Source organism: Lygodium microphyllum, chromosome 9 (genome assembly GCF_053477565.2).
Source record: "Lygodium microphyllum isolate KBCC chromosome 9, Lygodium_microphyllum_v1.1.10, whole genome shotgun sequence".
NCBI lineage: Eukaryota > Viridiplantae > Streptophyta > Polypodiopsida > Schizaeales > Lygodiaceae > Lygodium > Lygodium microphyllum.
The window spans coordinates 83310367-83333254 of NC_141143.1; the positions used below are offsets into that span (position 1 = coordinate 83310367).

Genomic DNA, 22888 nt, shown 5'->3' on the forward strand with positions numbered 1-22888 from the left:
AGAATATATAAGCATAGCATTCGAGTTACTCAAGGCAGTCCTGAATGTATCCCAACTCTCTAGTAGAGTGCAAAGCAGAAAGGTAGCTTTAAACTCGTCATCAATGACAAACTTCAAAGCAACCAGCTGGCTGAAAATTGAGTTGAATTCACTCAGATGATTTGACATAGCAGTTCCTTCTTTCATCCGCAAATCCATAAGCTTTTTTAGCCAATACACCTTACCTGTTGCACTCTTCTGAGCATACAATTCCTCCAGTCTAGTCCAAATGGCATAGGCAGTGTCCAAACCCTCTATGTTAAATAGCAGAGCATTAGAGATAGATAGCTCAATGGTCGAGCGTGCAAGCTCGTTCAACTCATCCCAGTCATCTTGTTCCACATCTGCGGGCTTTACCCCTTTGGCCTTGATCGGCTTAGCCTGCTTCTTCTGCAACAGGATATTGTAGCATTGCTTTTGCCACACTGCAAAATTATGTGCACCCTCAAGTTTCTTGATGTGCATAAGATGGCTGCTATCGCTGCTGCCAGCCATGATTTTCAGTCCAAAATATGACCACAAATTCAGCAAATGCAGGCCCAAACTGTCAAACAAGTGACCAAGGTACAAACAAGTACCAACCAGCAATAAGTACCAGTTAAAAGCAGAAATTTCAGATCTGCAAATCAATTTTCAGAAGCACCAAATGTTGTGCTACAGCACTCCACAACTGATGACAGCTGTTCCAAGGACAAATACATCACATTACATGAGAAGTCCCAAATTTTAGCTGCAATTTCTGCTGTACATGCACCCACGGGCATAAAATTTGACCCGCACGGTCAAAAGCCCCAAGGTTTTGTGCTCAAAACATCAACCATACATCTACACTGTCTCTGACATGCATAGAGTAGACCAATTTTGCCAAAATGAAGCAATTTCAGCAAAACCCCCAAAATTTTCAAGTGTCAGGCGTCCAAATTGCATGAAATTAAACCCGCATGTACATAAAATGACCAATTTGCGCACAAATTTTGCTCAAACAGCAAAAGCCCCAAATTGCACGGGGTCCAATGTGCATCAACGTCAATAAATTGGGTCAATTTCAGCCCAATTTTAACATGTACATGAAAAGCCCCAAATTTCGGAGGCAAAATGTCACAAATTCCTGCAATTTCTGAGACAGAATCTCACTGTGTGTCTTGCTCGTGTCAAATCCGGACAAATCCCCAAATTTATGGCTCAAATCTGCCCAAAACACAGAACTGTGCTTACACGCGCGAACTCCTGTCAGTGGGCAAAGGGGGCAGCTTGCAGTAAACCTTTGAAAATTTAAAAATTTTGCAAGAGAAATTTGACGAAAACTGTCCCGTAACGTGACGACTGCTGCGTTTTGACCTGCCGCCAGCGTTTTGACCTGCTGCCAGCTGCACGTGGCCTGGAAAGTCACGAACTGACCTGGCGTGACCAGCGCCTGTGCAAAACACGTCACTTCTGACCTGCGCCTGACCTGCAGGCTGCCTGGAACTGCACGCCTGACTGCACACTGTCCAGGAACAATGACGAGCTGACCAGAAAATGACTGACTGACCTGCGTGCAACCTGGGAAATGTCGCCTGGCTGAAAAACGTGACCTGTGGACTGCGAGAAGCACAAACACCTTAACCGAAGCTCTGCACGGACTGCGAGAAGCGCGAACACCTTAGCCGAAGCTCTGATACTAGTTTGAAGTGAGTGATGCGCTGCGGAGATGCAATGTCCGGCGATGAAATGTCAGGTAAAGAGCAAAACACGTGAGCAACAGCAGCAAGTGAGAGCGAGAGATGCAAGATGTTCTTGGGTACAATTGGAGTGTGTACCACTTTAGGTTTTTAGATAGATATATATGAAAGTACAAGTGTGCTAAGGGTGCGTTCACACCCGTGCACATATAAAAGGCACGATGGCCCTTTATTCCCAACATCAACCGCACAGTAGGGGCGAAGGTCTCTTCATAATCAATGCCATGCTTGTGTTGAAACCCTTGCACGATAAGACGAGCCTTATATTTGTCTAAAGTCCCATCAGCTTTTAGCTTGGTCCTAAAAATCCGCTTTGTCTCGATGACTTTCTTGTGGCTCGGACGATCTAGCAATGTCCAAGTCTCATTTTGGTCAATACTCTCTAGCTCATTCTCCATGTCCTCTTGGCATTGAGGGTGCTGAAGAGCCTCTTGGCATGTATCTGGATCAGAATGCGCTATATAATTAGCTGTAAATAGCGACACAAATGATGCCTGAGGAGCAAGCTGAGTAGATCTTCTCGGTCCTTCTAGAGTGGAATCCGGTGGTAGGATCCCCGAATCCCGTATGGTCTGCTAGTCTAGCGAAGTAATGGGTCTTGCGGAGGGGGCATGGGAGCGGAAGAATTGCGAAATGTCAGGAGCGGGAAGTAGACCAGGCTCAGTAGGCATGATCTTTGATGATGTGGAAGAAGGAATTCGATTGAAATATAGTGCAAAGCAAAGACGACATCCCGCCTAACGATCACCTTTTTTGTCCGAGGATCAAACAAATGATAGGCTTTTGCTTCAGAGGAATATCCCACAAAAATAAGGAGATTAGCTCGGGGAGTGAGCTTTCTTATCTTGTCATTAGACGTGTGTGTGTACGGACGTCACCAAAGACTATGAAGTGGGAAATAACAGACTGAGAGCAAAAAAATGCCTCATACGGGGTCTTCTGAGGAAGAGTCGTAGTCGGGCACTTGTTGAGAATGCACACCAAAGTGTTAAGAGCCTCAACCCAAAGGCGCTCAGGGAACTCTCTTGCGAACAGCATAGAGCGTGCCATTTCCATGACTGTCTAGTTTCTACTCTGTACAACTCCATTCTGAGAAGGGGAGTTGGTAGAGATGAGCTGGCGTGAGATGCCATGCTTCTGTAGAAACTCGGAAAACTCGTGGGAGATGAATTTATCACCGCTATCACTCCTCATGTAACCGACATGACGGTTGGTTTGGTTCTGAACCAATAGCACCCAAGCAGAAAAATATGTGAAAGCATTTGGCTTATGCTTGAGAAAGTACACCCACATGTATCTGGAATGATCATCCACTATAAAAAAGAAGTACAACGCACCGTTCAAGGTGGCAATGGATGTCGGCCCACAAAGATCAACATGAATCAATCTAAGAGACGCCTTAGCACGATGTGAGGTTTGCTGAGGGAATGGGGTACAGTACTGCTTCTCGAGCTGACATGCTTTACAGACATCTTGAGCTAGTTTCAGGCATGGAAGGCCCTCAACCAGCTCACGGCGTGACAACTCCTAAAGAGTCATAACCAAGATGTCCTAAGCGAAAATGCCAAAGGTGCTTATTGTTCGTAGGCTTGCAGAATGTGGCTAAGGCCTGAAAGCTATGGAATACGGAGTCCTCAGCTGTCGGCTCGGTTAGAAAATGTGTCATGTGGTGTAGGCCATTAGGCTGTGCCGCACCGCGAGCAATCATTAAAACAATTTGAGAGTCAAGGACCTCGACTGTGGTTGCAGTAAAGAAGATTGCTCGCCCTAACCGGCAAAGTTGCTGAACAGATAACAAGTTCACTCCAAGCTGAGGGACATGAATGATGATATACATTGTCTAGTGAAGCTAGATTTGGACCCTTGTCAGTGGCAAAACTTATGCAACCTTGAGCCTGAATCTTGACCGAGGAATTGTTTTTTACGTGGATCCACCCGGTTGTAGGGGCTCGACAACGGAAAATGTTTGCTATAGGAGTCATATGATGTGTAGCTCCACTATCCACAATCCAAACAAGAGTTGAAGTGCTCGACTGTGACGAGTGGGCCTTTGTGGTAACCTTGTCAGGAGGCAACTCATAGATGTAGATGAGACTCGTATATGATGTCTTTATGGAGATGATGTGGACCTCTACAGACCAATCAGACAAGCCCTTTGAAGTTGAGAACGTTGTTGACTGAGATGGCTGAGTGGTGGCAGTATGAGTCTGACCTTTAAACTGCCCCTTGCCATCACCCTGCCTCCCTTGCTGGGGGTTGTCCGACTGAGGGGTGGGGACCTGTGACTTAGGTTTTGGTGCTGTGCCTCTTGCCTTCGATCAACACTCGTTGTCAAAATGACCAGCCTTTTGACAGTGTTGACGATACCTATTTTTTTTAGGTACATTCTGCTACCCAGGTTTGAGAGATTGGGATGTTCCTTGTGATTTTCCAGATTGATTTTGCTTTTGATTTTGATTTTGATTTTGAGTGGAGGTTTGGTTTTGTTTTCCCTTCCCTTGTTGCCCTTTCTGAGAATGAGTAACAAGAGCCCTCTTTGAAGAGGAATTCATATGAAACTGATCGAACAACTGTGCGTAACACAACAACACTCAAATTCATAGAATGTAGGCATGGTAGGCTTTGAAACTATACCTTCCACAAAATTGAAGTATTTCTTGGGGAGTTTATTTAGGAACAATGTGACATGATTGTCTGAGGACTAGGGAGTCCCCGTAGTGGAGAATTCAGCAAAAAGACGCCGAAAATCAGCCAACTTGACTTTCAAGCCATCCCGGTCAGTGATTTTGAAAAGTTGGAGCTCATGGTCAAGATTGATATAACGAGTCCTATCTCAAGCCGCATATCGGTTAGTCAAGTGTGCCTATCGCTCAGATGCTAAGTCAAAATGCTGAAGTTGAGAATGAAACTCAGGCAATAAGCCTTGCATCAGTTGCGGAGGCATTCCTAGCCTTCCATGAGCGGACAATTTGGTATGGAACAAGTGCGGTATCAGGTTGGGGTTCCAACCCCTGCACAAGATCCCATAGGTTTTGGGAGTGAAGGACATTTCTCATCAAGTTTGACCAAGTGGTAAAGTTTGACCCGTTACAACGAGTCTTGTCATTAAATGCATGCTTGGCAGAAGATGAGCTAGAACCATGAGGTGTTGGGTAGGTGGGGTAAGATGGATGTGGGTGATAAGATTATGGGGCGTAAGATGGTGGAGCTAGATATGTCTGATAGTTAGAAGGAGGAGGTAGAGGTGTAGGCAAAAGTAGGCTATGAGTGTCCAATGAGTGCCAATTGAGGCGAAGGCATTGAAACATGAATGTTTCCATAAGGTGTCTGTGTAGGTGGAGGCACTGAGACACGAAAGCCCTGTCCAAAGTGAGGCTGGGGCGCAACAATATGACCAGAAGGTTCACTAGGTAAACCCATGGAGGCAAACTATGGAGTCAACTAATTCACACTTGGGAGAGAATTGGGGGGGATACCCAGGCTGCAATGATTCTAAAAATGTGTGTGAAGTACGTGGAACACCACTCGGCTGAGAGAAGGATGAGGTCCTAAAGAATGTGTCTATGTTTTCATAACCCCTTGGTGTGATATGAGGTGTCGGAAATGGAAATGTAAATGGTGTGAATGGAAGTGGAGAAGCAACAGAAAAATGTGGTGGGATGGGCGAGTTTTGAAAATGTGGTGTGTGAGATGCAGATGCATTTTGTTCATTTTTAACATTTAATGATTGGAAATGAAAGTGTGAAGATGATGATGCACCATGCAATGAAGAAAAAGGAATACCGAATTCATTCTGATTTCGTGAAGTAGGTTGAAAAGAAGGAAGGGTAAAAGAAGAGATACGGAGTTTTTTCTTATAATCCCCATGACGTATGGTAACATACAAGAATTGGTCCTCAAGAGGACATTTTCCGTAGTCAACAAACTGGACTGTTTCTTCCACATGATCTCTATCAGAATATTGCAAAGTAGAAGAGGTGAAAGAAGAAGGAATAAAAGACGAATCTAAAGTATCTTGCGCTAGAGTGGACAGAAGAGGATGAAGGAAAGGAATATACCCCGGGTCTTGTTCTCAGAGGGGGACCCATCCCTGATGGAGGTCTCGACGGCCATGCAAGATCATCAGATTTACGTGCAACATTTGAAGAGAGAACTTTATGCATGCCTTCATTTAGAAGCTTTTCTTGAAGGGCAATCCTTCGATCGAGCTTCTCAATCTTCTTTCGTCTATAAGCTATGATCAGTTTGTATTCTTCAGAGGTCAGCTTGTCTAGCTTTTCTTCCATGTAATCAGAAGTGCCTTTCACCATGTTGAAACTTTGTGGAGGAAGTTGATCAGTCCACTCTCGCTTGGTTCTCAGCATAGTTGGTTCTGGAGCTTGAATCAGTGTTGTTGTATTCGAAGTCATTTGAACCTATTGTTGTTCTTGCTTCTTGTGTAGAGCTTTCAGATCAAAGGCCTAGGTTTCTCAGAGAGAACTTGACTCTGATACCATGTGAAGAAATACCCTGACACAAACATAAATAGAAACCATATGACAAAGCACAGGCTGATAAAAAAAACACAATTAGGGTTAGGGTAACTTAGAGACAATGAACACAGTGAATGAATGAAGTGATATAACTACTGAAAATACAATGTTCATGCAACAAACACACTATGCAGTGAATGAATACCGAACCACGAACTCCTGTATCTCAAGGATCAGGGCAGGGGTAATGAGTTGGAGAGTGTGTCGCACTTTGAATGGATCCCAAATCGGAGCAAAGCAGTCTCTAGACGTCGAACATCGGCAAACACGGCGGTGAAAAGTTGGATTTGATGCAGACAACAGTGAAGAGAGAGAAAGACTAAAAACACAGACTGTAGGAGAGAAAGACTAAAAACGCAGGCAGGACAGCTTGCAGGAGGAGAGAGCTGCTAGACGTAGATAGAACAACCTGGCGACAGCCTGTAGGAGTTGGTGATTGTTGGAGGAGAGAGAAAACTGCCAGTCGACACCTACAGCAGCTGGGCGACAGCCTGTAGGAAGCAAATGCAGGGCTGTGATGATGTGGCAGATTGTACGGCAGTAGGTTTGACAAGAACAACAGTCGCTTGGCTGGAACTAGCTCCAAACTGCATGAAGAGAGTTGGAAATCAGGCGCCAACTGATAGAGACAGTGGTGGACAGCTTCGGTTGAGATGTTCTCCATGAACGGGGTGTGGGCAGCAAGCTGAAACACCTAAAATTTGCAAAAACGAGATTGAGGGCTGAATGGAGGGTAGTATACCTATTTATAGAAAGTTTGGGTTCTCCCAAAAGGGTTTATGCATGTGGGACATAGAAACTCTCTAGGATCGCGTTTCTTTTAAATAAACAAGGTTTCTTCATTAATTAAGCATGTTTTGAGACTGTTTGTTGGGATAAAGGTCCGGTTTAACCCCCCGTGTATAGTACACGCACATTGTATATGTGAATGTGCCCTTTACGTGCCCTCAGTATAAATACATTTTATTCTTTGTGTACCAGCACATTGTTGATACACTCTAATCGAATCTTACTTGACTTTGCACTCTCTCTCTCTCTCCAGCAGCCACACTCTCACGCTCACTCCTTGAATTCTGTCACTCTCAGTTGAGCTTCCCCAACAACTGGTATCAGAGCTGTAGATTCTACATGTTTCCTAAAACTAAGGGTTGTTAACAGCACAGGCAGCTCGCGAATAGACTGTTGTGGCATGTGCAGCACAGGTCGTGTTGACCAAATGGCAGGCGAGAGTGGGCGCCATCGACAACTGACTAGGTGAATAGTTCAAGCAACAGGTGGCGTATCGAGCTGAGGCAGAAGACCGTGCGCGTAGGGTGCGACCAAGCGTGTTGGTCACGGGCAAGCTATGACTAGGTCCAGCGCGTGGCGAGGAGAGGCCAGTTGCATGGTCGCGACCCACGCCGGCAAGTCAAACCCTGGGTCATTTTTTTCCTTAAAAAAGAGTTTTTTCTTTAAAAAATTCATTTTACCCACTTTTCTTTGACCGCGTTCGCGCGTGGAAGCACAGTTTCCAGATTTGTGCAATTTTGGCCTGGAAAAATTGGGGCTTCTCCCAGGTTTGACATTGCTTATGCTCGTCAGTGATTTTGAAGTTAGGAATTGCAAACATTGCGTGTAGTGACCTCAATTAATTTGGGGATTTTATTGTTAAAATTTTACTATTTTGAGTAAAATTTCTTGACATTGAATTCCAGAAAATAGGGGCTTTTCATGCATTGGCAAAGTTTTGCTCAACTGGGTCAGATTGGCTGACATTTATGCAATTTTGGACTTGAAATTTTGGGGATTTGCGCAGAATTTGGTAAATTTCTGCATTTTTTACCCGTGTGGTGGCTGGTTCTTGTACAAACAGCAGAGATTTGTTTCTGGTTGAGAAAGAACGACAGTATATTTTGCTGGTTCAGCTTGTGCTTCTGTAGTTTAGTGCATTTACTCTTGTGTTCGTGATAAAATGGTTGCAACTTCTTCCAATTCAGACATTAAGAGTTTGACGGAGATCAAACGGTTTGATGGTCACGGCTTTGACCTTTGAAAAGACTGTATGCAGGGCATTTTGTTCCTAAAGGATTGTGAGGATGCTTTGTAGGAAGACAACTTGCACTAATGTCTGATGCAGATTGGGCGAGAGTAAACAAAAAAGCAGTGGCTTACATTAAGATGGGTGTCACTGATGACATCTTGACTGACATTAAGGGTCTAGATACAGGTTATGCAATATGGGAGAAGCTGAAAACTACTTATGAGATCACCACACTTGTTAATCAAGTGCATTTAATGCACAAGTTGGTGAATATGCGACTAGATGAGTCAAAGCCTGACTCTTGATCATGACACTGCCTGACTCTTGGGAGATCTTGGTGGTTTCACTCAGTAATAACCCCAATCTCTCATATGATGGGGTGAGGGGTTCTATCTTGAATGAAGAAATTAGACGTATGTCTAGTGGAGAAGACAGCAACTCAGCTTATAATGTAAGAGGCAAGGCTGAAAAGAAAAATGCAAATGCAGGACAGAGAAACAAGAGCTAGAGCAAAGGAAAGGAAAAGAGTGACATTACTTGCTATCACTATGGTCAGAAGGGCCACAAGAAACTTGATTGCAGGTATTACAAGAAGGAACAAGAGAAAAAGAAGTATGTAGAAGATAAAAAGAAGAAGGAAGATAAGACAGATGTATCTGAGGTAACCAAAGGCAAAGAAAAGGCCAATGTGGCCTCTAGTGTGGCCATAGAGGAGCTTTCAGATAGAGAGGCTGATGTATTATGTGCAGTTGATTATGATGCCCTTGTATGTCACATGCAGGATATGCAGATTACCAAGGCTGATGTGATTGATGCACTCTTGTCAGTTGATGATAGTGTCACTCAGACTTGGATTGTAGACTCTGGTGCCTCTTTTCATGTAGCTCCTTGCTTGGAGTGTTTTGCTATGTTCAATGTAGGCAGTTATGAAATGGTGTATCTTGGGAATAACCATGCTTGCAGCATCGATGGGATTGGCACTGTACACTTGTCTTTAGAGAATGCTCAAGAGCTTGTGTTGAAAGATGTCAGATATGTGCCATTAAAAAGAGTTTACTATTTGTTGATCAGCTTGACTTGCATGGCTACACCACACTGTTTGGTGGTGGTTTGTGGAAAGTGAAAAAGGGTTCCATGCTGATTGCAAAAGGAACCAAGAAGGACACTTTGTATTGTTTGCACTGTAAAGCCTTAAATGGCAAGTTTCTTACAATTGCTGAAATTTGCAGCCACTTGGAGGTATGGCATAAGAGATTAGGCCATATGAGCCAAAAAGGACTTGTCTTTGAAGAGGGTCGATAGAAAAGGCTCTAAACTTGACTTTTGTAATGAGTGTTAGTTTCGAAAGCAAATAAAAAATTCCTTTTACTCTGGTGTCTCTTGTAAGTCCAATGTCTTGGACTTAGTGCATTGTGATGTATGTAGTATGCCTGTGAAATCATTGGGTGGTGCTACATATTTTGTCTCCTTTATTGATGATTGTTCCAAGAATATTTGGGTATACTTATTGAAAAAGAAAAGAAAAGTGTTTGTTGTTTTTAAAACTTTTCATGCATTTGTGATCACTGGGATAGGTAGATCTTGAGAACTGATAATGGGGGTGAGTTCACATCGACTGAAATCAAGTCCTTTTGTGACTCGCATGGTATTAAGAGGGAGTTTACAGCCCCTTACAACCCTTCTTCAAATGGGGTGGCTGAAAGATATAATAGGGCTTTATGTGAAAGAGTGCGGTGCATGCTGTACACTGCTAATCTCCCTCATGTATTTTGGGGAGAGGCACTCAAAACCGCGGTTCACATTTGCAACCGCTCTCCAAACAGATCCTTAAATAATGGTATCCTTGAGGAGGTTTGGTCTGGTAAATTGGCCTCATATGACCATTTACGCATATTTGACTGTGATGCTTTTGTGCATGTTAGGGATGAGTTGAAGTACAAACTTGACCCAAAATCCACCAAAGGCGTTTTCATGGGCTAGGGTGATGAGGGTGAATTTGGCTATAGGGTGTGGTTACCTCAGTCAAAGAAAATAATTTGCAGCTGTAATGTTGTGTTTAATGTAAGGCAAAATTACTGAAAGACACTTAGCCTCTAACGAAGATATGAAAAAGGTGAAATTTCAGAGTTTGCAACCACCTATTACTTTAGAAAATGAGCCTCATGGTGCTGTACCACCGGCTAAAACTGATGGTCATTCGGTTATTTTTGAGCCAGATGATGAAGGACAACAAATTGGAGCACAAGGAGGCTACGGACCAGCAAGATAGACTTGCTGATTATGAAAATGTAGGTGCTGGTATTGAAAATGAAGGTGCTGTACAACATGAATAGCATGCTGAAAATGGCTTATAGCAGCCAATTAATGCTGAAATTAATCTACCTCCAAATGAAGACCCAATTCTTGAAAATGTTGATCATTGGATATGTAGGTCTACACGCGTAAGAAGGCAACCACATAGATTTGACCCCTCCTTGCATTATGTGATACTTACAGATGAGGGTGAGCCTCTTACATACAAAGAGACCAAGTCATGTGAATTTAGCAGTAAGTGGGAGCTAGCTATACAGGAAGAGATTAAATCTCTATATGCAAATGATACTTGGGATCTTGTGTCATTGCCCAAGGGAAGGAAGCCACTTCTAAAAAAATGGGTGTACAAAGTAAAGACAGTTGATGGGAAACCCAAGTACAAGGCAAGACTGGTTGCCAAAGGGTATGCATAAAAGGAAGGGATTGACTTCCAAGAGGTCTTTTCACCTGTTGTGAAGATGACCACTTTACATGTGCTTTTTGCTCTCATTGCTATCTTGGACTTAGCTGTATCAAATGGATGTAAAAACAACTTACTTGCATGGTGACATTGATGAGGAAATCTATATGAAATAGCCCGAGGGTTTTGTAGTTCCTAGAAAAGAGCAAATGGTGTGTAAACTAAAACGCAGGTTGTATAGGCTAAAGCAAGCACCACGGGAGTGGTACAAAAAGTTTGACATCTTTATGCTATCTCATGAGTTTACATGCAGCCATGCAGATCATTGCTTGTACATGAAAAAGGATACAGATGGTAGCCCCATCATACTTGTTTTGTATGTGGATGATATGTTGCTAGCTGAGAAAAGAAAGACTAGCTTGGATGCTTTCAAAAATCAGCCTTCTCCATGAAAGATTTGGGGAATGCAGAGCGTATTTTGGGCATGAGGATTTGTAGAGATAGAATGCAGAAATTGTTGTTTTTATCTCAAGAAAAGTACATTGAAAAGGTACTGGACAGATTTAACATGGCTGAAGCTAAGCCTTTTGGGGTACCTTTACCTCCTTATCTGAAGCTTAGCAAAGCCAACAGCCCAAAAGATGATGTTGAAGCAAATGCTATGAAGGGAGTCCCTTATGCATCAGCTTGTGGCTCTCTTATGTATGCTATGGTTGTTACTTGTCCCGCCATTGTTCATGTAGTGGGAGTGTTTAATAGGTTTATGTCAAATCCTGGCAAAACACATTGGGTGGCTGCCAAGTGTATTCTTCGATACCTTAAGGGTACATAAAGAAAGTGTATTTGCTATGGTCAGGGTATACTTAGTTTGTAGGGTTATTGTGATGCAGACATGGCAGGTGACTTGGACACTCGTAGGTTCACCAACGGGTATGTCTTTACAATTGTTGGTGGAGCTGTTTCCTGGTGTTCCAGGTTGCAAAACATCGTTGCATTGAGTACCATTGAAGTTGAATACATATCAGCTATTGAAGCTTCTAAGGAAGCTATATGGTTGAGCAGACTCGCAGAGCATCTCGGCATGTCTATGGGTACTGCAGTTTTAGGATGTGATAGCCAGAGTGCTGTGTATCTGACTAAGAATGCCATGTATCATTCCTGCACAAAGCATATAGATGTGCGATATCACTTCATCAGACAGTTTCTAGAAGATGGTCAACTCACATTGACCAAGATCAAAACACAAGACAACCTTGTAGATGGTCTCACTAAAAGTCTAAGCAAAGCTCAGCACGAACATTGCATACGACTAGTGGGAGTTGATTAGTTAGAGGTTCACATCGGACCTTTAAGTGGAAGGTTGTTGGGATAAAGGCCCGGTTTAACCCCCCGTGTATAGTACATGCACATTGTACATGTGAATGCACCCTTTACGTGCCCCAAGTATAAATACATTTTATTCTTTGTGTACCAACACATTGTTGGTACACTAATCAAATCGTACTTGACTCTGCACTCTTGAATTCTGTCACTCTTAGTTGAGCTCCCCCAACACTGTTTAAGTAAAGTTAATGCATTTTTAGCTCAACATATCCAAGAATCTTTTGGAATTACATGGTGAATATCAGAAAATTGTCTGGAATATTTGCAAAATGCTCTAGAAAAGTTTTACTTTTGAGACTGTCTCAAAGACATTTTGGTTAACCCGAGTTTGTTTTTCTGCAGAGTGTGTTTTTTTGTATGTCTGCTTCTTTCCGTTCCTATATGTGACTGCGTTGTGAAATTCTTCTTTGGAAAATGAGATGTGCAGCTTGGAGACCAGGGCAAGGATTAGTGCTGCACTGTCACAAACTTTGGAAGTAAAAAGACAATTGAGAAAAGCTCAGGAATCTTGTTTGAATGAATGGAAGGAGATGATTGCAGAAGCAGCGAGAGTTGGTGGTGATGGAGATGTGATGTATCAATGGGACAGCTATACCATCCTAAAAGATGAGCTACAACGTGCTTGGCGATCAGCCAAGAAAAAGGTAGGTGGCCCTCCCAAATCATCAGATCATCGAGCGAAAATATCAGAGGCAATCAAGGCGAAATGGGCTGATCCTGTAAGCATCCTATAAACGATCTTCTTTAGTCTTCCTTATCAATCTTATGTTTCTGCTTGACTGTGAGATGAGCTGTCTTACCTGATTGCAGGAATATCGGTGCACTGTCAAGAGGGGTATTACTGCCTTTTGGGAAGAGCGTGGTAAACGCCCAAAGGAAATGAAAAGAAGAAAGCAGCCGGTTAGAAAGACTCCACGATTACCCAAAGTCAAGCCTGAAGTGAAATCTGTGATTCCTGGGTTAAAGGCTGCTGCTATTAAGGTTAAGCCTGAAGTCAAAGCTGAGGCTCCCGTGCTAAAGATTACCGATAGAGAGACCAGTATAGAGAATGTTTATGTTCTCAAGGATCAAGCGGAGCCTAAATCAACATCCAATGGTTTGGTGGCATACAGAAATCCTCTGAGTGATATGAGACTGGAAAAGCTGAAGCAAATACGTGCAAACCGTCTGTCTGTGAAGATCAAAAGAATGGAGGCAACAGAGAAAGCCAGGTCTTTGGACCCACCAGTCCCTTACATGATGCTATACAGTCTATGTTAGAATACCTTTTACAGAGTTTACATGTATTTTCGTTATATGTGGACAGGCTTCTCATGGCGGAAGCACAAAAAGCTGCTAGGGTTCTTGAAGCTGCTGCAGTCAAAGACAAGAAGGCATTAGCTCCATTGCTTGAAGCACAAAGGCTTCTAGCAGAAGCTGCACGCTCGTTTGAGACCGCACGGTTAGACAGTTGAGATTGCAGGTGGTGGAGGATCACGAGGGAAGCCTGGATCACATGGGCATGCTCCATAGATCAGTGTCACACATGCTTTAGCCAGTGTTGTGAATGTAAATAGTTATTGGAGGCTTCCGAATCCTTGGAAGATTGCAAGGCTGAGGTTATTATTTGTAGCAAAGCGTAATATCCATTCCGCAGAGTGCCTGTTGCATTTGGAAAGCATGAGTGCTTTTCTGATCTTAACACAAGTGCTACAGATGATTTTCCTTTTTGTTGCCCAAGTCACAGCAATGCATCGACACCTGCGCTAGCATTGATCTTGGTCAGCCACGTTTGTGTTTGTGGCTGATGCCCAAACATAACAAATGATGTCTTTATTATTGTGAACACAAAATGCAATCCATTAAATTGTCGAGGTAGAAGTCACCCAGGCCCGTCTTCGAATTTGGTTCTACAGATGGAAAGAAGTTCTAGAGAGTAGATAATACCAACATTCTCAATCAAAATCCACAACAAAGCGTGCGAAGATCAGTCACCCCAAAAGTATTTTGGTCACTATTATATTTTTCATGGGAAAGCCTCCAAGATGGTTACCTGGGGAGGTTACGACATTTTCTCCCTTTCCAATCAATTTATCATCGTAATATCAATTTCTGTCATTGATCAGGATATTGATAGAATCAAATCTACTAATGAATGTGCCTGCGATGAATATCACACACACGTGTAATATAACCAACCAAACACAAGGGTACTGCTTGTAACTAAACACAAATGTACCGACAAAAGCGGTGGCCCAATTGGTTTGGCGGCTGAGTCGTGGAAGGTTTAAGGTTGGAATCCCAGGACTGGGCAGCTCTCTAGTGCTCCACCCTTAAGGTGAAAAGCGGGGTGATCCTACCATTCCAATCAATCTATCATCTTGATACCAATTTATGTCATTGAACATCATATTGATGGAATTAGGTCTACTAATGAATGTGGATGCAATGAATATCACATGCATGTATAATACGATCAACCAAACTCAGACATACTAACATCCAGCAGCCTAGTTGGTTGGGCAGGTGGGCGAGTTGTGAAAGGTTGGATTCCCACAACTAGGCAACTGTACGGCGCGGAATTTCCCAAGGTAAGGGGCAAATATCGTATTTACTCATTGAAACCTTGTAGGACCATCAGACAGTGCAAATGGAATAACTTTACACTAGACAAATCTCAAAGGCGCTATAAAATTGCATTTTTTTTGAGGCTCTTGCACAATTGTGAGTTGAAACTAACCTTTGTACCCATCACATAGCTTGTATCTTATATACCTTGCTAATTCATCTAATAGGGGACAATGGTATCTTCGTATTTGCCTTCAATGGTTTTAAATCCACACAAATTCTTGACCCATCAATGTTCTTTGCATAAATGATAATTGGACATGCCCATTTGGAAAGCTCAACTACATAGATAAAACCTAATTTTAGAAGCTTATCTACTTGCTCTTTCAAAATACTAGCCCAGCATGGATTTACTCTTTAGAAATAATGAATAAATTTGGAAACTTATTGAGGCATCTCCTTGTAAGCTTCTTTTGATCATTAAGACTTTGTTTTGTGATTTAATGCATAAATGCTTTTGTTTCTTCTAATTTTCTTGGATCTTCCTCTTCAAGCATATATCCAACAACTTCTCAATTCTCTAGTAAGGTAGTAGACCCATGGATTTTGTATTGATCTATGATTGTGGACCTTCAACCTCCTCTTTCTCATCTTAAAAGTAGTAGTGTTTTCTATTGCCTTCACTTCTTTATTATCCTCAATTTGTTGTTTGATTTTCATGTTAAAACCTTTTCATGTCCTTGTTGTAGAGGGTAATAGTTTTACTCTCCCAGGATTGAATTGCACTAACTACTCTCCAAACTCGAGGAGATCAGTCATATATATATGTATGTATCATGTGGGTTATACATTAGGGATTGTAAGAAAATTAATTTTACATATTTTTATATATACAAAAGGGGCATATATAAGGGATTACTTAGAGATTGAATAGAAAAGGATTATGTTTTACTAAGGAAAACTTCATAGATAAGGATATTTATAAGCATACATTGAATGCACATGATATAGAGGGTATAAATTTCCTAGGTTTTAAATCAGGCTTTTTTAAGGTAAGAGAAAAATCATCCAAGCTTTCTCGTATTATTTCACAATCTATCTTGGTTAAAATTTCCAAAATCTCTATATCTAAATTTTCAAATATTCAAAATCACTCAATCTAAGAACTATTTGTGAGCTAATCTTGAATCTTGATAAACTTATTATATAAAATATAACCATTGTATAAATGACTAAGTGATAGTGCACACTTAGAGTGTCTCCATTGATGTAATGGTTTTATAATACCTAGGTTATATCTTACGTTGTATGGAAAGTGTTTTGTAAGTGAATAATGGCTAAATTTTATGTTACTTATTAATATTTAGACGTATAATTTGAGGATATATTGCTCTTTGTGAGGATGGCTAAATGTTGCTTACATTTTGATCGAATTGTTTTTGGTAAGAAAAAACTTCAATCTAAACATTGTATTTTAATATTGAGCATTCTACTTGTTTTGCTTATCAAAGGTGAATTGGTCAATTGTGAGCGCTTGTTTTACGGTAACTAGCTTGTATTGTGAATTCAAAAATAAGATGTCAGTATTATCCTATTTTTGTGTGATAGATAATCTCACACTCTAGGATATTTGTGATATTTAATTTAAATATTATCTTATTGTGTTTGAGATTTTCTCATACATTAAGAAAATATCTAAAATTTTATTAATTAAGATTAACTTGTAGATATTTAAATCGATCAAGCTTAATACTTATTAATAAAGTTATTAAACATTAAATTAATAGTAATTAATATACTAATATTATAATCAATAATCATTTATATAATAATTTAATAATAATGATTTTATATTAATGAATAATATTTTTAATAATAATTTAGTAATAACATCTTACTAATATTAATTTTAACAATAGTTTATCAATGATAATCTATTAAAAATAAGTACATTGTTTAACAAAATGACCTAAATGAGCAAAACTAATTGAAAAGCTTTTGAAAGGATCAAGCTTATTTTTTGATCGAAAGCCTTTTCCATAAAAAAGATTTTGGTTGAAAAGATTTCGATCGAAAAGCATTTGATTTGGTGGTTTATTATTTGATAAAACCTCGAATAATGGTAAGATATCCATTAAGAACCATTCTTTGGGCCAAATCGTACTAAACTTAATACTTGTCTTTTAATGCCATGCTCCAATTATTGGAAATATGAGGAAGATCATCCATATCATGCACATGCATCATTCCCTTCTTGTTGTATCTTTGTAGGACTAAACCTCTTCTAAGAGTTTGGAAACTTTAGACATAGTTCCACTAGTTGACCGTATGTCATGTCCTCTTTTTTCCTCAAGGGATTCTTGTGAAGATTCTAGCTCTCTTGCCCCTCTTCTAAAGATAGGCATGTTACTTAACACTTCCTCGTTCGATTTCTTTTCTTCTTTGGCATACTAGTTTCTTTCCCTTGGACTTGTTTGACTTCATTCTTTTGAAGATCTTGTTTCTTCACCTTGTTGTTTGCTCTTGTTTGCCTAACTATTGAAAATGTTGCTTTCTCCACGCAAATAAAGTTAACTACATTCTTTTCTTTTCTCCATTTGTCTCTTTCCCCATCTTGATTTAGTATTTCTCAATGAGAAAATATTTTAATATATTTTAAATTAGGAAAAAATGATATAATAAATTAACAACACCTAATAACATATCATTTCAACAATTTTAATCTATGATACTCTTTATGTTTACCACATACTATCTTTTATCTATATAACAACCTACATCAATGTTGTGAGAATTTCTAAGGGAGTATGAAACAACACTTAGAAGGACCAAACGAAACCCATGTACCTAGTTAGGAACGGAAATTCTTAATGGCTTTTGTGCTTTCAAAGTAATGTAGGATAAAAAAAAGGCACAGGAGGGACGTTGGTTGGGAATATTGAGTACGCGACTCTTTATGATGTGTTGACATCCAGACTTTACGAGGTTTTTTGTATTCATCTTGTGCATGCTTAACTATTAGTGGGAAAATGGTATTTTGTTAACACGCAAGAAGATGACAACAAGTCAAAGCCCAAGCATGTGAATAAACATTAATGGCATGAGAGTTAATGAATATATCACTTGTATGTCTATACTAGGATAGAAGGGCATTTTGGAGATGCACCTCAAATTGAGTTTGATGAATGGGGGATGAGCACACATATGAGACTCTTTAGCCAAATTGAAGGTTTTAGTAATACTTTGGAAATATAGCATGATCATCTATCAATCGAAAATGTGGTGAAAAGAAGTGAGAAGATATGCTAGGAGCAAGTGCCTTATTTTGGAAGATGTAGTGATCATTGTGTAGCTACTCGTGGACAAGATGGAGGAGTAGTGGAATAAGAGACTCAAATGGTGGTAGTTATGGAAGGGCCATGAGGCTAAGAATAGGCAACATGGACGAGCCTATACAACGTTGTTAATAGGTACTGTTATGAGGGAGGGGAGGCGAGTTTTAAAGAGAAGAGAGAAGAAGATGCTAGATATGGGGGGAGAATTATAGAGGAGAAGGGATTGTTGACAGAGAGAGAGGCATAGTGATAATAAGTAGCACTATTTGTAGGCAAGGTAGAAGAGATTTGGAAGGATGGATAGGTTTTTTTTGTTTGTCTTGAAGGGCTATTATAAAAGCAGAGAAGAGAGAGAAAAGAAGTCGATAAGGAGAATACTATTTCACTTATTGCTCAAACACATGGAGCCCATAGGAGGGAAGAAGCAAGATTCATGAGGCTGCTAAGTCAAGAGATTTGTTTAAGTTTGAGAGTCAAAGTCGCTACTTGTGGATAGTAGAAAGTGTTCATGTTTTTAAATGTTACATGAAGCTAGGGGAGTGAAGTCATTGAGAATTTGTCATAGCTGCTTTCTTCTTGAGCACTATTCTAGGGTTCCCTTGTTTCGTTTTGGAATTCCTAGTTGTCGCCCGTATGTGAGCCATGGGCAGACAATTGTGTACTTATTGATGAAGACTAGGAATATGAGGAGGCAATTATATCATTTGCAGAGTATGTTTGTCTTCACCATCCTTAATGTTATGTCAACTCCTTTTGAAGATCCCTCATGGTGCTGTTGGTGTCACATTCCTAGACCATGATTTTGATGTTCTCATCTTGCTCATGAGCTAGACGCCTATCTAATTTTGTATTTATTCAATGATTGTATGATCACACCTAGTACTTCTCATACCTCTTGTTGAGGTGTTTCTGTAGTGTTAGAGGCCTATCTAACATTGCACTTATTCAATGAGTATATGATCACACCTGCTACTCGTCATATCTCTTGTTGAGCTGTTTCTATTGTGTTGCATAATTTCTTGGATTTAATATTCTTTAGAGAGCATCCATAACATGCTTGATTTAGAAGTTTCAATTTCAATTCTAAAAATAATTTTCTATAGCATGTCAAAATATCTATCAAGATAGTAATTTGCAAGCTATGCAATCCACATGATATATTAACACATAATAAAGGCCTTGAAGTTCTATTAATATGGTAATATAGCTACCATGACGAACACATGCAATAAGTTGGTTATCAATTTGTAAGCTTTGTATCATTTATTCTAAAAGAGCTTGCATAGATATTCCCATTCCAATAACATACCGTGAAAGACGAAATTTCTCTCAAATTAGCATAGTTTTAACATCGATTCTTAGATTTTAGTTACTTGATTCTCTAGCTTTTAAAAATATCTATTGCAATCCATGCCAACACTACATCTTAAACTTGATGAAGCAAGTCTTTTTTAAACATGTAGCCTCAAGCCTAGAAAGTTTTTGTTCCTTCCAAAATGTGACCATCTATGAATTTCTTTCTTTACTTAAAATGACATATAATGTATTTGAAAAGGGGATGCTAGAAAATGCATTATATGCATGTCTATGTTGCAGATAGTATATAATTTAAGGGTTTCTATAGTCCTTAACATGAGATATTTAATAAAAATGGTAATAATGGTTCATAAACACATCAATTTATCCCATGATATAACCTCTACACATTTATAGAAAGGATCATATGACTCTCTCTCTCTCTCTCTCTCTCTCTCTCTCTCTCTCTCTCTCTCTCTCTCTCTCTCTCTCTCTCTCTCTCTCTCTCTCTCTCTCTCTCTCTCTCTCTCTCTCTCTCATATTTGAATTTCTATCATATCCTTAGCTTTTGGAAGAAGAACATCTTCTCCAATCCGCACTAAAGGATGCAACCTGACCCTCTATGGCAAATGCAACGAAAAGTTGTGAAGTCAAGGGTATAAAGCTAGATGAATATTTCATCTTCTAGATAAAAGTCGATAACTATTGCAAATCTTCAAAAGGAGGAAGTCAAACCAAAGGCTTATCTTATCTAGATTCGACTTAGTGTCTTGTGTTTTAAAAGGTTCACCCTTACATGTGGTAGCTTTCATTACCTAGGATTCAATTGGAAACTAGAACTCATCCAACTTGTTGAAAGAAAAATGCAACTTCTCAAAATGAAGAAACCTTGAGCTATAAATGCAAAAGTTTTCAAGGAAAACTTTCATGAACTTCCCAAGGTAAGGAGTGAATATTAGATTTTATCCTTAAAAAATGTAGTCTTTAGTGAATGAAAAATGGTATTTTTGATCATCAAAGTTTCTACCCTATTTTTATATGATTTATTGTTATTTTTTATATTTTTATTTTATTTTTAATTATTTTAAGCAATTTATGCACCATCGAAATAAATTATGCATAGATAATAAGTCCTTACATGAAAACCCATAAATGTCATACATGCACATATCAATGCTGACTCTCCAAGGTCATTGATGCTATGAACAACCATTAACACACTTGGGAAGAATATTTTATTCCTAACCATATAAGACCACATGACAATCCAAATGGAAGAATCGTGTAATAGAAACACCTCAAAGGCGCGCAATGAAATTGTGTTTCTTTGAGGCTAGCACACCATTGTAAGCTAAAAATAACCATACTACCCATTACTTACACTATATCTTTCATGCCTTGCTACTACATCTAATATTTGATTTAAGCAAGGAAGGGGACGATGGCCTCTCCAATATGATCAAATTAAGTGGTTTCAATACCACATAAGTTTTCAACCGATCAATGTCCTTTAATGAAAATTGGACACACCCATTTGGAAAGTTCAATTAGATAGATAAAACCTACATTTAGAGGTTTTTTACTCTTGAGAGTATATGGCATGCGTCTAAGATTACTAAAAGTTTGATATCTACTAGTTAGCTGGAAGACTTGTGATACTCTACTATTATTGAGAGTCAGCCATGGAAATTCCACAAGGGATCATTTATTGTTGCTAAATGAGCTAAATGTGGTGTTTTGTATCTCCTTCATGTATCTGCTTTCAAAATTCACATAATTGTACTAATCAAGCAACCAAATGTATCTTTATGGCATTGTTGGTTGGAATATATGTCTAGAAAAGGAATGGACATCTATCTCATTTGAAACACTTGTCTTGTCTTGACTTTTTTGATCTTTTTTTTGTGTGTACATTGTATATATAGAAAGCATGCATGTTCAACTTATAAGAAAAAACTTAAATAGAAAAAGAAGTAAGCCACTTAACTTTGTGCATAGCGATATATGTGGGTCGATGCCTATGTCAAAGTCTATGGAGCCTATTTTATCACATTCTGTGACGATGCAACTAGAAAAGTGTGAGAATTCACAATGGATAGGAAAGATGTGGCTTTATCTTGTTTTCAAAATTCTCTAATAGTTATAGAAAATCAGTTTGGCAAGACAATTAAGTGACTTTAAATGATAATGGTGGAGAATATGTCTCATGGGTTGAATTTTTTTTGTGAAATGCATGGAATAAAAAGAGAACTTAGTGAACCTGGTCATCCTACACAAAATGGTATTATAGAGCGTATGAATTAGATACTAAATGAAAGTATGTTGAGTGTGCTATCTAATACTAGTCTTACTCAAAGTGTTGGGCCGAGACTATCATTAGGAGAGTTTTGAGATCTCAAAAATACCCAGTAAGAGATTCTAGAGAGAAAATATTTGGGGATAAAAAATTAGTTTTATGATTTTAAAAAAATTAATTTTTAAATAAATGGGCATATCTAGAATCGTAAAATGTCATTGTCATAGTATTCTCTTGGCCTACGTCAAATTTAAAAATCTAGGCCTCCATAAAGATGATAGATTGGTCTAAAAATAATCTAACCTTTTATCATAAAAGTAATAATAAATACTCAATTTGGGTTTTTAAAGACTTTTGGTATTTTTTCTCCATCCTCATTTCCTTATTTCTTTCTCCTTCTTCTTGCTAGTTTCTTTCCCTATTCTTCTTCTTTTCCAAATTCACACAGTTTTCAAATATTGACATTCAATCACATCCTTAGCTATAGATAACACTACAAGATACAAGCCTCATACCGACATTCAAAGTGATGCAAATGTTCATAATTTTTTTTTTCCTCGTCGTTACTAAAAGTGTCGATATAAGCGTCTCTATAAAACCGTCGCTATTTTGTCACTTTTGTGATGCAAATAGCGACGGTTTGTGACGTAAATTGCAATGGAAATAGCGGCGTGTGCAAAAAATTAGCGACACTAATAACGATGGTTACAATGATTTATTTTTTTTGGTGGCAGGGTAATATAGCACCATGTGATGTATACTATTCTACAAATAAATTACATGTTGGGTACACAATGGTCGTCAAGCTAAGCACAAAATGTACTTGAACCCATAATATTGATACAATTACACATAAATCCACCATACATAATGCATTTAAAAAAATAGTAACTACAGATAAGAAAGATGATTGACTTATTGAGGTATCGTGTGTGTACAATCTATTGATGAGTGTAGTACCGTGTCTCTCTATATATTGAGTCTCCAATCCGATGGGATCGCAGTT

At 39.4% G+C, this 22888-nt stretch overlaps 1 protein-coding gene across 4 annotated transcripts in view; it reads left to right on the top strand.

The window, feature by feature from the left end:
* LOC148031245 (uncharacterized) overlaps window positions 1-14955 on the top strand; it is a 60090-nt gene extending 45135 nt beyond the window's left edge. For 2 of the 4 annotated variants that reach the window (XM_087684764.1, XM_087684763.1), the window contains exons 9-11: window positions 12836-13127; window positions 13219-13619; window positions 13715-14955. In XM_087684764.1, the coding sequence (XP_087540890.1) occupies window positions 12836-13127; window positions 13219-13619; window positions 13715-13862 (841 nt within the window). In that variant the 3' untranslated portion in view covers window positions 13863-14955. The remainder of the gene's footprint in view (window positions 1-12835; window positions 13128-13218; window positions 13620-13714) is intronic. The other 2 variants (XM_087684762.1, XM_087684765.1) reach the window with 2 other exon arrangements.
* The last annotated feature ends 7933 nt before the right edge of the window (window positions 14956-22888 follow it).